The 16,166-nt window shown below is 45.9% G+C and overlaps 1 protein-coding gene across 1 annotated transcript in view; it reads left to right on the top strand.

Moving 5' to 3' along the window:
- CFAP263 (cilia and flagella associated protein 263) overlaps positions 1-16,166 on the top strand; it is a 125,452-nt gene that overhangs the window by 60,782 nt on the left and 48,504 nt on the right. Inside the window, exon 4 of the mRNA XM_085639908.1 lies at positions 14,658-14,813. Within this exon, the coding sequence (XP_085496034.1) occupies positions 14,658-14,813 (156 nt within the window). The remainder of the gene's footprint in view (positions 1-14,657; positions 14,814-16,166) is intronic.

The raw sequence follows: 16,166 nt of genomic DNA, 5'->3' as shown, positions 1-16,166 counted from the left end.
CTGGAGGAGGGCCTTCAAAACATACCCCCGGCTTCCCCCTCCCGCACGGTAAGTTTTCCCCAAAGCAAACAGTGAACAGCACAAAATCGACCATATCAAAGAAAGATGGGGAGCATTATGCACCGATTATGCTAATAGCTATACCATGAGAGCACGCAACCCCTGAGCCCGCCCGTCTACTAGATGACCACCCCTGAAGGATCAGCCTTATCCTTGACCACTCTTTGCAATTCTGCCCATGCCTACCCCTCGACCCAGCGCCATGTCCGATGTTCCAAGGTAAAGGAGTGTCCAAAAACGACCGGGAAGCGACACACACAGGTGGGGTGGAAGTCTCTGAGTACCAACACAGTCCACATCATGGAAGGACGGCCTTCCCAGTGCTGCCCCAGAGTCTGCACTGCACACAGGGTCCAGGAAGGCGGAAGCAGCCAAAGTAGACAACTGTTGCTTGAATTGTCCCTGGGTCACCGGAGGCCGTGCACGGAACGAGGCCACCACCTCCCGCTCAGGTCCAATACCTCCGGAACAGATCAGACCCACAGCCAGCCGATCACACTGTAGCATACTGTCCGGAGTGTCCAGCTGTGCACCAATCTCAGGGGTGGCCGCGACTTTGTCCTCCGGTGTGCAGTGTGGGAAGTCCCTGTGTACCTGAGGACAGGAAGGCCGCCACTGTCCCAACGCTGATGCCACACCATCGAGCTTACTCCCCAAGACCCCGACGCCATGAACCAGGGAGGAATGAAGGGCACCGAGGGCCTCGAGGAGGTCGCCGTACCCCAGCATAGCTCTCTGCGATCGCTCCGCCACACTCCCAAATGTCACACACTCCCAATCCTGCTGTGACCCAGTGGACAGGATGGTAGGCTTCATCGCAACAAAATGGCCGTCGGGTAGGCCCGACCCGTATGGGGGCCGGGACCCAGGAACAAGCGCCTCGAGGCCCACGGCGCTGGAAACAGGGTCCAGGGGAAGGCAAAAATTATCCGTTGCGTGGGCACGGGCAACAGTCGTCCCCACCACGGACCAGTTCCCGCGAAAATCCGGGAGCCGCCTGCAAGAATCAGGGCGAGTTACGGGCGGCGTCCGGACAGCTCGCCGCCAAAGGCAGGGGCTATCACCGGGGAATCTGAGAGTTGCACCCCCGGGCAGGCACTCGGTCCGCTTCGCTTAGCGGCAGGAACGGCCACGGCGAAATGTAGGCCGAGGTTGGCACCGCTCCGGCGGACCGACTCCACCCAGTCACCACAGGCCGCTGTTGTTGAACTGCCACTCGGCCAAGGCGTCCACTCGAGGTCCAGGCTCCAGGGCTGCACGGGCCGCAAATTTAAAATGCACTTTTCTCAGGCGGTACCGCAGCCAGAAACCTCGGAGTCACACGATCGGTTGCCACTCTCATTCACAAACACGATCGCATCGCGCAGGCTGAGGATCTCATGCAGGATATCCGTACGGGATGCGGAGGTTCACGGAGCCGGGAGTCTACGCTGCCGTCTCGGTCGCCATCTTGGCTCCTCCCCCACCCTCAGCACTCTTGATGGGTGCATGGGGACTGCTCGGAGTGCCGCCCTCTCTAACCTCCTCCACGATGGTCTCGGTTCCACGTCTAGGCGGCATCTTCGTCCAGCAGGTTGTGTTCTCCTGGATTCGGGGCGCAACATCCATGTGGCCACTACCAGCGGGCCACCGGCCCCGTCCTCCCAGTCCCGATCATTGAGGTGGCCGGAACCTTTCCTTCAGACTCCCCAGCACTTAGGGAAGTCATCCGGGAAACGCCATCAATGATAGCCTCAGCTTTACGAAGGCTATTACGTAAGGCCTACCCATGCATGAGCGGAGAGATGAGAAAGTATGTCTCACCTAGCAGCCATCTTGGTCACGCCCCCTCATGGTGGGTGTTAAAGGGTGTTGCTACCGTGGGTGCAGCAGTTGCAGTGGCATTGGGCCACAGACTCCTAAGGGGCCCATTGAACCTTGATCATTTCTGTATTTTACTAACCTAACAGCAGTCTAAGGGCCATTTTCCTTACTTGCACCAGGATCCATGGCACCCTCGATACACTGCTGGTGGTATATGACAAGCAGTCTAAACCACAGCTGAATAAACACCATGGAGTATGTATCCTGGGGAAGGTGGAGAACATAACACAACAACTGGAGACACACAGGTGGTCATGTGCAATATCCTACATTTGGCTCGCATGGCACTGCGGGGGAGCTCATGTACTGGTTAGCTACCATTACACACACGCACGTTGTATAGCCAAAGCAATACATCACATTTTTTTTAAATAATTCCTGTGGTTCGAGCAGCACTCATTGCCACTGCAGTCTCCCACAACTTTGTTCTCAGAAACTGCAGCCACCCGCTCATGCTGCATTGGGCAGCAGCAGGAAGTCATGCCTGTGCCGCTGTGCATGGGAATAGAATGGTTGTTACATTGTTGTAGCAGACGTCCCCCAGCCGTTAGAAGTGCCACGGCCCGCTGCTCCTTCAGCTTTAATTTAGCATTTCAGTGCTGCATGATTAGCAGTGCTAATACACGGCTTGACAGCCAACTAGGCATTATGCTTGATTTTCCATTTCAGTAGTGATCCGGACCACCACATTGAAATGCGTTAGTCTAACGCCTGATGCATGGTACTTGGCAGGACTGATTGTTACGTTGTGCTCTGCCTTCCCCATCTTCAGCTTGTTGTGTCATATCATATATAGCTTTATTCGGAGTCATAAAAAATCCATAAAAACAATTGATCAGTGAAAAAACATTAATCAATTTCATTTCATTACATCTGATAAAATACAATAAACAACATTAAAAAGCAATATTAAACATGGGCTCAGATTATTAAAACATGTAGCTGCCAGATTTTTCATTAAACGTTTCTACAGGTATATTCCTAAAACGATTAAAATACAGTAGTGCAATGTTTTTCGTATTAGTTTCCGATTTCTCTTGTTCCTGTGGTGCTTACTGCCTGTGCCCCTCGATCATATACTCTTTTTGCCATGTTCTAGGTAGTAACTGTCATGTTCTTCTTAGCATAAAAAACAGCCCATAAAAATTATGACATTCCACAACAAATTTCTAACGTTGGCAATGATTGCAAAAACAAATATGCAGGACGACATTGTGTGAAATGTAACTGTCTTATCATCGGAAAGATATACCGCTTCGTATATTGGGTATAAAATTTACAAAAAAGAACCACATGCATAATGTTCTGTGGCATCCTGTCATCGCAGGGACAGTTTATTAGATTTGTGGACCAATCATTCATAGTAGGGAAACTACATAATCAGTGGAATATGTCCAGTCTTAAACATGTAGGAACAAACCTGTGCCGTGAGTTTAAAACAGTTTTGAGATAAGACTGCATATTAAAAATAGTTAATATCAATTGATTTTTTAAAACACTAGGTTTTGGGAGTTCAATTATCAGTTTGAGATTTACCAAAAGTGTCATAGTATCCCTTTTCAAAGTTTTTCTGCTAATAGTAACTAGTGGTTCCCGTTTCTAAAAATATTCAGGGTGAGCCATGTTACAAAAGAACCGATGGACATATGCCAACCATTCAATGCGCAAATATAAAGTTGATTTAAGACAATCGCCTATTATTGCTCGGTTGAGGTCTGTGTGTTCTGAGGTCCAGAATTTATGCCACAACAAAAGTGGTTCTAACTTCATTAAGTTTGTAAGAAAAGGGGCCCCAAGTTTGCTATGGGATACATATACTGAAGTACTTTTGGGGGTTGCTAGAAGGTGTCTAAAAAATTCATTTACTATTAATTGCACCTCTGCACATTCCTTGTGTCCCCATACGCCGCCCCATGCTAGGGCATTTTGCTTTGTATATCTTAATCTTCATGTCAAGTGGGTTGGTGCCTAATCGGCTTGAAAAGCTTCTGAGAGCTCAACAAGCCTTAGAGAAAGTGTCAGTGAAGGCAATCTTTGTTCAGTTTATTACTATGTCTCTGCATTTCTTACTATTCTTCCCGCACTTCATAATAAAAGTTTTAGATTGGTTAACTTGGAGACCCAGTTCTTTCATGTATTCAACAAAGTTGGTAAGCAATGACGGTAAGGCCAATGTGGTGCGAGGCATGAGAACTGCGTCATCGGCGTAGAGGAGGGCCGGGACAGGGCGCATACCTATTTGTGGCAAATCTTTAGAAGCTGTCATGAGCTCCTCCCCCACACTGTTTATGTATAATGAAAAATGGAAGGAGACCAGGACACACCCCTGTCTCACCCCTCTCTCCACAGCTTGTTGTGTAGAAGGCGCAATTGTGAACGTAAGTCCTCCATTTCAGTTGTGTGTGGTTTATTTTGGGGGGGCCAGCGTCGCAAGGTTTGTCTCTGTGGCTTTGACCCTGTCAGCCAGTTTGTGATGGCGTTGTGGAGCAGGCCCAGGTCTCACGCCAATGCATTGTTCTATGGGTGTATTGGAGTCTCGAATTTCCTACTGTATTAACTCCAGTTTGTCCAGTATCGTGGCGGGTACCTTGGCGGGATATAGTCCACTTCTACCTGGTCAGGTGATTCATCAGTGCGGACACATCCCGGCTGTGAGTTGTCGCGGCTTGGTGTGGGTTTGGCTTTGGTCCCTTAATTCAACCCATGCTAAAATCACTGCGGTCGCGGAGGCGACACTGAAGGATACAGCGGAGGTGCCAGTTTCTAGCCAGCAAAGGCTATATCTAGTGATGCCCGTAAATAACAGTGAGCTATGTAACCTCATTTCAAGGGTCATCCAAGCATGGACCAGGGCCTATAGGACCTCTCTGTTGCGTCTCGTGGGCAATATGGTGGGTTTGGCCCAGCACATGGAGGAGAGGGACAATCTGGGGGCCCGTGCCAATGGTCAGGAGCAACAGGGGCCCATTTTGACGGGCTAACCCGAGAGAACCAGCAGGAGGGTTGAGGTGGTTGGGTGGAACAACCATCCAGATCCAGAATCAGGGTACCAAGAGTGATAGCTGCTCATTGACAATGGAGTAGCCGCAAGATGAGTGCTTCTGGGATGGTAAGTACCACCTACTTGGTCTGTCCTGGTTCATTTGTCAGGTCATTCTGGTGCTCCGTGGCCACTCCCACATCTGTGTCCCCTTCATGTACCTGGTAAGCAGTCTGTGCAGGGGTGGCAGGTCAGTCAATGTAATTCATATATTAGGACTCCGGGGCCGACCCGCTGTTCCTATTGTGTGATAGCTGCTTATGAGAGAGGTCAGTGGTTTCCAGCTGATACCAAGCGAGGTGCACCAGAGTGGTCTGTCCTAGTAGATGGTGTGGACATCAATTGTACGGCCCTAAGGACAGAGACAGGCTGCAGCAAGCAGTGAACGTCGAGCCCCTGGGCTGGCACGTGGAGGTGTTGAGCCTCACTCTGCAGTGCTGAGAAGTTGAAGCCTATAGTAATGGGGAGGCTTCCCAGTGCTTATAATACAGCAGGAATCTTGCAAACACCTTATTTGGGGTCATAGAGCTGGTCGACACACAAGGGGATGCAGGGCGCTCTGGGTCATTTCCTCCTCATAGAAAGGCCTGTCCTGGTTGATGCGCCGCATTCAATTAATTGCACCTCATTCCACTGTGATATGGTAAGCCACACAGCGTGAGCCGGTGTTTCTCTCTGTAGCCGGGAAGTCCACTCCTGCTGAGTGTTGCAGCAGAGTGCTTCTGTGCTGTGCCCCCCTCTATGCATAGTCCAGGTCAAGCCGCTGCTGCGTTGTAGGAAGCAAGTTCCCCAACTTTTAGAAAACTCTGGGGTCCTGCCTGGGATCAGGAGGCACCGCCCCTTTGTGTCACCAGGTCCAGAGGGGCGACTCACCTTGATGTGCGAGGCCGATCCGAGTCCTCCAGCACAGGAGGGTGGGTGGAGTATGTGGCGCCGCCCGGCCTAGTCTGTCTTGGCCACGCAGTGTCCGCAAGGGCCAAACAGACTGCTGCCTCCCATCATTGCAGAAGCTGCCACCCCGGAAAGAGAGAATGGTTATCAGCATTCCCCTGGCCTTCTGGCAGTGGTTGTGTCCCGGATGGCAACGGATATTTGGTAGTTCCTGGGCGCTCCTTGGTAGCTTCACTGAATTCCATCCGCCATCTTTGGCCATTGGCCATCCCGTCCATCACCACCTATTCTCTTGACACTTCTGGGGGACCTGCAAGAAAACATATTTGTTTTGATGGAGAACCTTGAGTTTAACATGATACAACAACATGTAGCAGTACTTCATAACCCTAGATTTTTATTTTACTTCTACAAAGGATTACCTTTGTGCTTGTCCTAATTTGGTGTAATCTAGTAAGATAATTATGTGGTCTAAGTTGTAATGAACAACATCATGATCTAGCCCGCGGGTCACCCCTATTATTTCATTTCTGCCTTTTTAGTTGAGCAGCCGTCTCTCCAGGGGCTTCCCACGAAAATACATGAAGTGCAAGTTGTTTCATTTTGCCTTCCCTCTGCATGGTCTTACAGAGTTTTGGACATTGTAGTAAGTTGGGCTATGGTCATTTGTAGTTGTTTGACAGCATCCTCTAAGTCAGAAACTTTAGTTTTGGCTTTAGTGACTCTGTTGACCATGTTGCTAATATCTTGGTATAAGAAGAGTACATAAAGGCCCATCTCTCTGATCTTGTATTCAAAAGCAGTGTGGGATGATCAGTTGCTTTAAGAATAACCTCAGTAGACAAAGATGAGTCAATCTATTTGTGAGAAGAGGTTGCCTGTCCAAGGCCTGACCTGGCTACAGAAGTGGCAGAGGGTTTACTTCTTGCATATTTGTTCAAGCTTCCTTGGTATGGGATGTGTCTACCCTATGTCCTTGCCTATTTTCAGTTGTATGGCGTTGCCATTGTTTAGATTGTTCATATAGGAAGTCTCAGAGTACTGGAGGCATAGTTTCCGGGGAGAGATGTGCTTCAAGTCTTTTGCAGGTTTGATTCAATTGCTAGGGGTTTCTCTTCTCCTGATAGAGGATCAGTAGGTTATGGAAGACTGAATCTTCAAGCATTAAATCAGGCGGAGGTCAGACCAATCAGTCATAGGAGAATAGGAGAGGTGGGAATACATAACATTTCTACAGTCCTTACCTGTATGTTTAGCAGAGGTGGTATGTCCCCTCAGCCAACTTATTTAATTCTGGTGGCTAATACCTCATCCACGTCTAGTATCCCAAAGGGCCTTGGCTTCAGTGATGGCAAGTGATCCCCTCCAACATGCAGCCTCTCCACAAGGTACCAAGTTAAATAAGGCATGTACATTTACCCTTGAGCCTCCTTAACTCCATGGGTAAACTTCCAGGTGGACTGCCAGTGTCCCAAGGAAAGATGTATAAATCCTAAACCAATATGAACTGGTTTGGCTATAGGGATCATGTAGTGAAGCTCCTTCACTGGAGTGTAGTCCGTGTTGACCCAAAGCCCCCACCCCTGCCACATCACAGTTCAGGAGAGGGTCACTACTGATACAAGAAGCTCCCTGCCTCAAGTTGTTGCCATGCTCTAATGGATAAAACCTAAGGTCACAATTCCAGCAGGCAATGCTAAAGGTCCCCACTGCCCAGGGAGAGCTGCAGGCATTCCTGCGGAATAAGAGACTGGTCTGCTGCTGAACTTGTGGACCATAGATAAGTTCTAAGCAGGGCATCCACATCAGCCTCTTGCCACAGTGCAGGTCAATTAGTTATTTTCAGGCTGTGGGGTGGGTTCATGCCACGGGTACACATGGAGGGATCCTCGCTGGGGGCGAAGGGACAAGCAAGGAACTCCCCTCAGATGTCATGCATCGATGGGCCCCGAGATGTGAGCTACCCTTTACCTTGCCTTTGCCACTGATGTCTTGACTCTTCTTCATCCATGCCACTCCCCAGTGAGACTGATGAGGTGATAGCCATGCTTTTGGCAGCACCGCTGTCTCTACAAATTGTGATCTGCCTCAGTTGCTAGTGTTGACCAGGCTGAGATTGACTCCCGCCTCATCCTACCAAGCTTGCTCGGATCAGCGGCAGGCAAAAGCAGTTGGAAGCATCTAAAATCCTGGTTACTGGTCGCTGGAGATGGCAAGTGGCTGGGAATTACTGTTGAATGGTGCCCATAGATGGACAATTACAAAGGATAAAATGGGAGTGGAGAAGGATCCCGCCTAGAAGGTGTCTTCCTTCGAGGCTTGTCAGACCAAATCCCCCAAGCAAAAAAATCTTAATTGTTTGGGGAGTGTATCAACATATCCAATTCAAAGAGAAACCAATGTATTGTGCTAAGGATAGAGAAATTATATTAAATAATGAAGTATCCTTGAGCAGCACAAAACTGGCTGAAGAAAAATGCCAAGCATCCTCAGTGTTGCATCTTGTCATAGGGTGCAGGGGAGTTATTAAGTGAAGAAAAGGCTCAAACAATTGATTTCAGCGCTCCATCCCTAATCTCTTTGTGTTTGCTTTGTTCGCCCTATGTTGGGAGGGTGTGCCAGTCGTAGGTTCCTTGCTCACTTTTCCACTAGATTCAAGATAGCCTGGCTGATGAGGCGTGTTAACCTGAAACCGGGCCCAGGATGCTTGTTTCCAGTCCAGAGAAGATTTGGCGTGGCAGTTCGGGCTGGACTGTTCCCATTAGGAACAGGGTCAAGACGTATTTGCATATGGCTGGGTCTGAACTGAGATGGCGAAGTAAGCTAAAGAACTATGAGGGATTCAACCCAGATCTGTGACTGGGGGTAGTGTCTGAACAGTTTCAGCGCTTCATCTATCATCTCCTTGTGTTTGCTTTGTTCACCCTAAGTTGGCAGGGTACGCCCAAACGTGGGTCTGAAGAGGTGCCCTCAAAGGACAGTCATGGATACCCCGGGGGCACCGAAGAGGCCCGTCTTCAGTCATCTTTGCTGACGTCAGGAGGGCAGGGCCCGGTTGCGGTGACGAACACGGAAGAAGGTTCATGTGGGAGCAGACCGCAGAAAAAAGGAGAAGAAGGAGAGAGCAAAAGGAAGCAGAGAGGCGGACCAGAGCGAGGACTGGAGTCCTGGGGAAACGCCGGCAGGGTATGCCCAAACGTGGGTCCCTTGCTCACTTTGCCCTTTAATTCAAGCTAGCCTGGCTGATGAGGTGGGTTAACCCGAAACTGGTCCCAGAATGCTTGTTTCCGGTCCAGGGAAGACCTGGCTTGGCAGTTCGAGCTGGACTGTTCCCATGAGGAACAGGGTCAAGACTGATTTGCATATAGCTGTGTCTGAACTGGAGTGGCGAAGTGAGCTAAAGAACGATGATGGATTCAACCCAGATCTGTGACTGGGGTGAATTTCTATAAAGTTTCAGCGCTCCATCTATCATTTCCTTGTGCTTGCTTTGTTCGCCCTAAGTGCTCACTTTGCCACTGAATTCAAGCTAGCCTGACTGATGAGAGGTGTTACCCCAAAACCGGTCCCAGTATGCTTGTTTCCGGTCCAGGGAAGACCTGGCTTGGCAGATCGGGCTGGACTGTTCCCATGAGGAACAGGGTCAAGGCTGATTTGCGTATGGCTGGGTCTGAACTGCGATGGCGAAGTGAGCTAAAGAAAGATGATGGATTCAACCCAGATCTGTGACTGGGGGTGAATTTCTATAAAGATTCAGCGCTCCATCTACCATTTCCTTGTGTTTGCTTTGTTCGCCCTAAGTTTGCAGGTATGCCCAGACATGGGTCCTTTGCTCACTTTGCTCACTTTGCCACTGAATTCAAGCTAGCCTGACTGATGAGAGGTGTTACCCCAAAACCGGTCCCAGTATGCTTGTTTCCGTTCCAGGGAAGACCTGGCTTGGCAGTTTGAGCTGGACTGTTCCCATGAGGAACAGGGTCAAGGCTGATTTGCGTATGGCTGGGTCTGAACTGCGGTGGCGAAGTGAGCTAAAGAACGATGATGGATTCAACCCAGATCTGTGACTGGGGGTGAATTTCTATAAAGTTTCAGCGCTCTATCCATCATTTCCTTGTGTTTGCTTTGTTCGCCCTAAGTTTTCAGGGTATGTATGCCCAGACGTAGGTCCCATGCTCACTTTGCCACTGGATTCAAGCTAGCCTGGCTGATGAAGGGTGTTACTCCAAAACTGGTCCCAGGATGCTTGTTTCTGGTCCAGGGAAGACCTGGCTTGGCAGTTCGGGCTGGACTGTTCCCATGAGGAACAGGGTCAAGACTGATTCGCATATGGCTGGGTCTGAACTGGGGTGGTGAAGTGAGCTAAAGAACGATGATGGATTCAACCCATATCTGTGACTGGGGTGAGTGTCTGAAAAGTTTCAGTGCTCCGTCCATCAATTCCTTGTGTTGGTTCTACAGAATACCATATTTTGTAAAAATGAGCCAGTTATATGCCTTAAGCAATAAGAATGATCAAATAAGCTGTTTTACAAAACACTGTGAATATTTCACAGTAATTAGGTTTGAGCCTTTTAGATATCCTGAATTTACACCACATACGTGTAACCAACATTTTATTCATTATTTTTGTTTTTTACTTACAGAGAACACATTATTGCCTGTTTTTCAATATTGTGTTAACTGAGATATTGAATGTATTTTACATCAGTTTTTAGAAAGTATGTTTTTACTGCCTATTGCTCCCATTAACAGTTATACGGAATTCCAACTGTAGTTATGCCTGTTTAGAGTTAGGCCTCACAGAATGGTGAAATACTGTGAAGACCTGGAATTCTGTACGGTATTCCCTATTCTGGGAAGTTTAACACTCCCATTTACCACCTGCTGTAAGCAGGTGGTGAATGGGAACAGTGGCTTTCTTGCAGGGAGGGGGTGGAGGGAGTGGGGCTTGGAAGGTAGAGGACGAAAAGGGAAGAATTTTGTTGGCGGCCAGGCATTGAGGCTCGGCTGCCGTTGCTGTCAAAGCCTAATGTAATTTTACCAGCTGGAATTACTGGCTGGTGAAGTCAGAATCTGTATTCCTGCACCAAAGAAAACCACATGTGACAACACTGAGCCGGTCACGATCAGGCAGAATAGAAATTATGATGGTAATTCTGACCTGTCTGATTCATAATTAGGGCTAAGGGATATTTTATACCTTTAAAGAACACTACCTCACGGTGCAGAAACATTTCTCTCTTGGTCTAAGAAACCTGCTCTCTCTTCATTCGCACATTGACTGTATCTTTCCGTTTGACACTGTACAGCGCTGACTTTCTCCTAGGTTCAAACTGTGCAAACGTCACATAAATAGATACATGCATGTCTTGTTTCACTCCTGCTCATGAGTTATCGGTGATATATGTTTTGTGGACTGTTGAGAAGCTGTTCTATAGTTAACAATTATTTTGCTTCATTGATCTGTGAGGGGAGCGTCTCCTCTGTAGTCACACATTTGGCAAGAGTTTGACGCCGTCATCTCGACCTGCACTGTCCCCAAGGCTGCCATATGTTACGAAGGAGCTCTCGTCCCCCCACTGATCCATAAAGCCCTTAGTTTAGAAAACCCAGGTTAATATCAGAATGGACGTCCAGTTGGTATGAGAACACTGTCTCAGTTTATTTGCATAGAATGCATGTGCAACATAGATAGGGAGTTCTTTTGCCCTGACAAAGACCTTTTTACCAATTTCCGGCACCAAGTGTTGGTTGAAACATGTTGGTATTTCTAGTGGTTAGGTGAACCATTATCTTCTACCTCTAGACCACAACTTTGGTTTTAGCCTATACCAGGGTATCTTTAAATAAAGGAATTTCCTTTGGGTATACCCCTAGTTATTTTACATTTTTTATCTTCAATCTGGATTGACACATTTGTCCTGTAAAATAATATCTAAGATTTCCCAAATGTATTTGGTTGAGTCTGCTGGTGTGGCACTGTCCTACTCCAATGTGGGAGGTTGCCTATGATGAAGCATGCCATGATAAGTTATGGGTGAGGCGACCTCTCAAATATATATTTGTGACGCAGTGCACCATTTTGTTTACACATGGGACAACAGTGACTTCTTCCCTATATACTCCAGTGTCTTAGGTGTTAATAAAATAGCAAGCACCCTATTATTACCACTGGTGCCCAGTTGGCTTCTTTAAAGTAGCCTATTTGGGAGGCCACTGTTTATGAAAATGTATAAAGCAGTTGCCTGCAGATTATTAGTATATTAATTTTGATAGATTCTATGCGCCTAAATACGGAAGAGTGTTTTAAAACAAGATCTTGAAGTAAAAGTTAATTCCTTGCTGCTCCCTGCCTACACATTTTCTCCTATAATCCAGAATTGGAATCTTCAAAATATCCCTTGACATATGTAACAATAATTATACACTGGTGTTTTGTAATGTTTTTGTTGCGTTTTTCCAAGATCATAGCATCCAAAACAACAACACCAGTCTAGTCACTATTTTCATTAGAGTACACAATACAGCTTACATAACCAATTAGGGTTTTAATCATGGCTCAAAGTACAGCTTTCCATTCAAAGTTGGTGTTCTTTTGTGTGACCACTTCCACAGTTGCAACTGCTGCCGCCCCCTGTGAGACTTCATCAATGCTGTGGTGCCCTGCATTGTTCAATTCGTCTTCGCTCAGTCCACAGAAATCTCCCCACTTCCCCTCTATGTCATCAAACTTGCAGGGGCATCCTTTGCTTTTATAAATCATTTTCTGCACCAATTCATTCCCATTGTATAGCAATGTCTCTTTTAGCAACAGTGAGACCTACATTAATGAGCATTTCCAAAATCCTAAACCGAGGTAGGGATGGGATCTTACGTTCCAGAATCAGTTCCATTTCATACAGAAATCCTTCCCAATATTCCTGCATTTTATTGCATCTCCAGACCCTATGTATGAATGTGACTTCCTCCCCCTCACACTTCAACACTGAAAAAGTGAGTGCCTGGGCCGGAAAACATCTAATACAACGCAGACATTACATCGTAGTGCCTTTTACAAGCTGTCAGTACCACGAATGTGGGTGACGTCACCACGACTTCCATTACAAAGCAAGTCATTACCACAACTTGCTTTAGGGAATGCGGTGTTGGACTGGTGTTCGAATTAAGTCCAACACCTTCCCTACTGATAGACCGACTGGAGCTGGAATAGTGATTTAAACTATTCCAAAGTCCAGCGCTTCCCTTAAGTACGTTATCATAATGACTTGCATTGTAATGGAACTTGTGGTAACGACACAGTCGTGGTATTGACTGCGTTGTTAAGCCAAGCGTAGTTTGGCATGCGTGGTAACAGATGCTATTCGCCTGGGCCCACCCAATTTTACACAGCCTGCCCTATGCAGAATTTTTAGTTCAATAATTCTACACTGTTGGTATTCCGTATAGTTTCACTACCGACCTCGACTACTCTGTATACATTTTTTTCTAGTCTAACTCTGACTAGAAAAATAAATCTATAGTGAGAAGCTGATGGTTTGGGCATTTAATAGCCACTGTTTTATCTTTAGAACTGTTGATCTTTAGGTCACAATAATTCTGAGAGATCAGAGTAGTTTTTACTATTAAAATGTGTTTTTTCAATTCACTTCTCGTTCAACAATGTGTATGCTTTCTAATTTTGAGTAAACCCCATGTGTTGTAATGCTGGGTCTTTTTTCTGCTGTTGTGCACGTTTTGTTTTAATTTGTTCTAATTATTATTTATTGTTCCAGTACATAAAGGTTTCATTTTTTAGTTTAGCATTTTTTTGTAGTAAACAAAATTCTTTAAATATTGTAAATGATGTGACAAGATAAGAGCTAGATAGAACATATTGTATAGAGGTGTCTGCCTAGTCCTATATCTTTTCTTTTTTGTTAAAAAGTACACTCTTGGGGAAAAAAGGATTGAAATACACTTTGATGAAATGTTTTTTAGTAGAAAGATTTTTGACTGAAAACTAAATACAATTGGGCTACCGCCCATGTGTATCCCACTCACTATATGACTATCAGTACTTCAACAGACTCAAAGTTGTTGGGACCAGCATTAAGATAAAATTTGGCAGGCGTTAGAGTTAGGAAAGTAAATTCGTCAAGTTGGAGTGATGAGGAGTCTGCGGATGGCCATGCCCCAGTGATGATATAGCCAGGGTCCAAAGACGAAGTATTAGTAAAAGGATTAAGTGCGGGAGAGAGGGACAGTAGCTGTGCCTAAAATTGGGAATTGAGCTAGAAATTACAAAAATACTGTCAAAGCAGAGGATGCATTTCTAGCAATTTACAGGTGTTTTAAAGTAGCTTTCATTGGTAATTAGTCACTGGAGACGTGTGCCCTAAGTTGTGCATTTCAGAAGAGTGAAAAATAACAATAATGATCAAATAGAGTTATGAAGAGAATGTCGACTTAAACTGCAAATATCTTTTCTCCATAATTGTAAACATTGCTAACATGTGTTTGGAATGAAATATAATCTGCATAGGTGTCCATTATTTTTTTACATTTTTACAAATGAAAATATTCAGAGTGATTTAATAATAAGTTATTGATTTATTCACCTGCAACCGTCTATTTCCCACTCACATCAACAGTATTGTTGTGTGAAAATTACTGAGGCATTGTTTGTCACACATCCCCTTATAAAAAGAAATGTCGAGGAGGCGTGCATTTTATGTTCCATACATATAATTTTGCATGTTTTGTTAGAGGTGTCTTCTCAAAGTCGCAGGGACTCGTTCCATGAACCCTCTTGTTATCCATTCAGGCCATTATGGAGGAAGCTGATGTCCGTTTAATTGAAATTAAGAAAGCAGTCGCCGAGTTTGAACGTGATGTGGTCAAACCTACGCTTAAGAAAAAAAGTTCAGTCATTACTTCAGAAAAGTTGATGCGATACATCGAAGAGAAGATGAGGGCCAAGGTAAGTGTGATTCATCAAGAAATGTAAGTGTAACTGGGCTGACTCAAATTATCTGGTGCTCTATGATTAAAATGTGACAGGAACACTCCACATGCTCTTCTATTCCATGGATATCTCCACCCTTCATAACAGTCCTTGCTATTCTATGATTTAGGCAGGGATGTGGAATTCCTATAGCCTAACCCAGGACATATTGTTTGGGGTCAAGGGCAACACGTTTTCGTGTGTATTTTGTCCTTGGGACAAGTAGCCACCACCCCCTGCAGCACAAACCCTTTGGCTGCCAGTTTGCAGTACCGCATTATGGATCAGGAAAGGGTACTGTCTGCAGTTAAGGTAATATTTTTGTCCATAGGTTAATGCTGTTCAAGCTTGTATTTATGGTTCATTAATTGAAAGCCTTTATTATTAGGGTGAGCGCTCTAGGTAAATGTTGTATGCTCTGACAGCACTACTGACAGTGGTTCCAGTATAAAAATGTGTACGCACATTTTCAAAGTGTAGCAATTTGAGGCTATGTATAATGCTCCCAGAATGCTCTCTGATTTGATGCAAATATTTGCAAAAGCTTGAAAGCAAGTTGGATGATTCTTTGCTTTCAAAATAAAGTGTGCATAAAAAATGAAAGCAGGAAAAAAACGTTTTGCTAAACTACTGTAAAATTTCAGCTACCATTTATTTGCAGCATCATTTAGTAACGTGTTGATGCATGCTAGTATTTCCCAAAAATATTCATAATGGAAAATCAGTGTACCCAGTTTCAATAAGATCATGGGAAACACAAGTAAACCAGCATTGGCAAAGCTAGTAGGTCTGAAATTGGTGGTCAGCTTTTTAGTTTTGTCAATGTGTGAATTGTTTTGGTATGGTTTTTGTAAAACCTCATTGGTGTGGCAGCTGTTGGGCCCTCACCATTATAACAAACATTGGCAAGAGGTGTGGTGCAGCAGCCAGGGCGCCTGACTCCGGCACACGGGGGCTCACAGTTCGATCCCCGGCGGCAGGTTTTCCCTTCACCTTGTGACTCTGGCCAATAGATCGCTTAATCATCCCAATGACCCCCAGCACCAGGACACCTCTCCGGAGGTAGCTGTGCGCTTTACAAATGCTGGTATTACATTACATTACATTACATTACATTACATTACAAAAGCAAAAATAGTTTTTGTCTCAAAGCACACACTGCCACAGTAGTTACTGGCACTGAACAAAACTACTTTGTGTGCCGATGTGCTCCTTGTGGAAGAGCAGAATGCTGTCACTCACAGTGAAGCCAGCCGATACAGAGAGTAAAAGAGAGCCAGAAATGTAATTAACGAAAATGGACTTGGTCAACGTCAGACCAAGTTAGGG

This window comes from Triturus cristatus, chromosome 12, assembly GCF_964204655.1.
Source record: "Triturus cristatus chromosome 12, aTriCri1.1, whole genome shotgun sequence".
NCBI classification, from domain to species: Eukaryota; Metazoa; Chordata; class Amphibia; order Caudata; family Salamandridae; genus Triturus; species Triturus cristatus.
The sequence above is the reverse complement of the archived record's forward strand: the minus strand, read 5'-3'. Positions and strand labels throughout refer to the sequence as shown.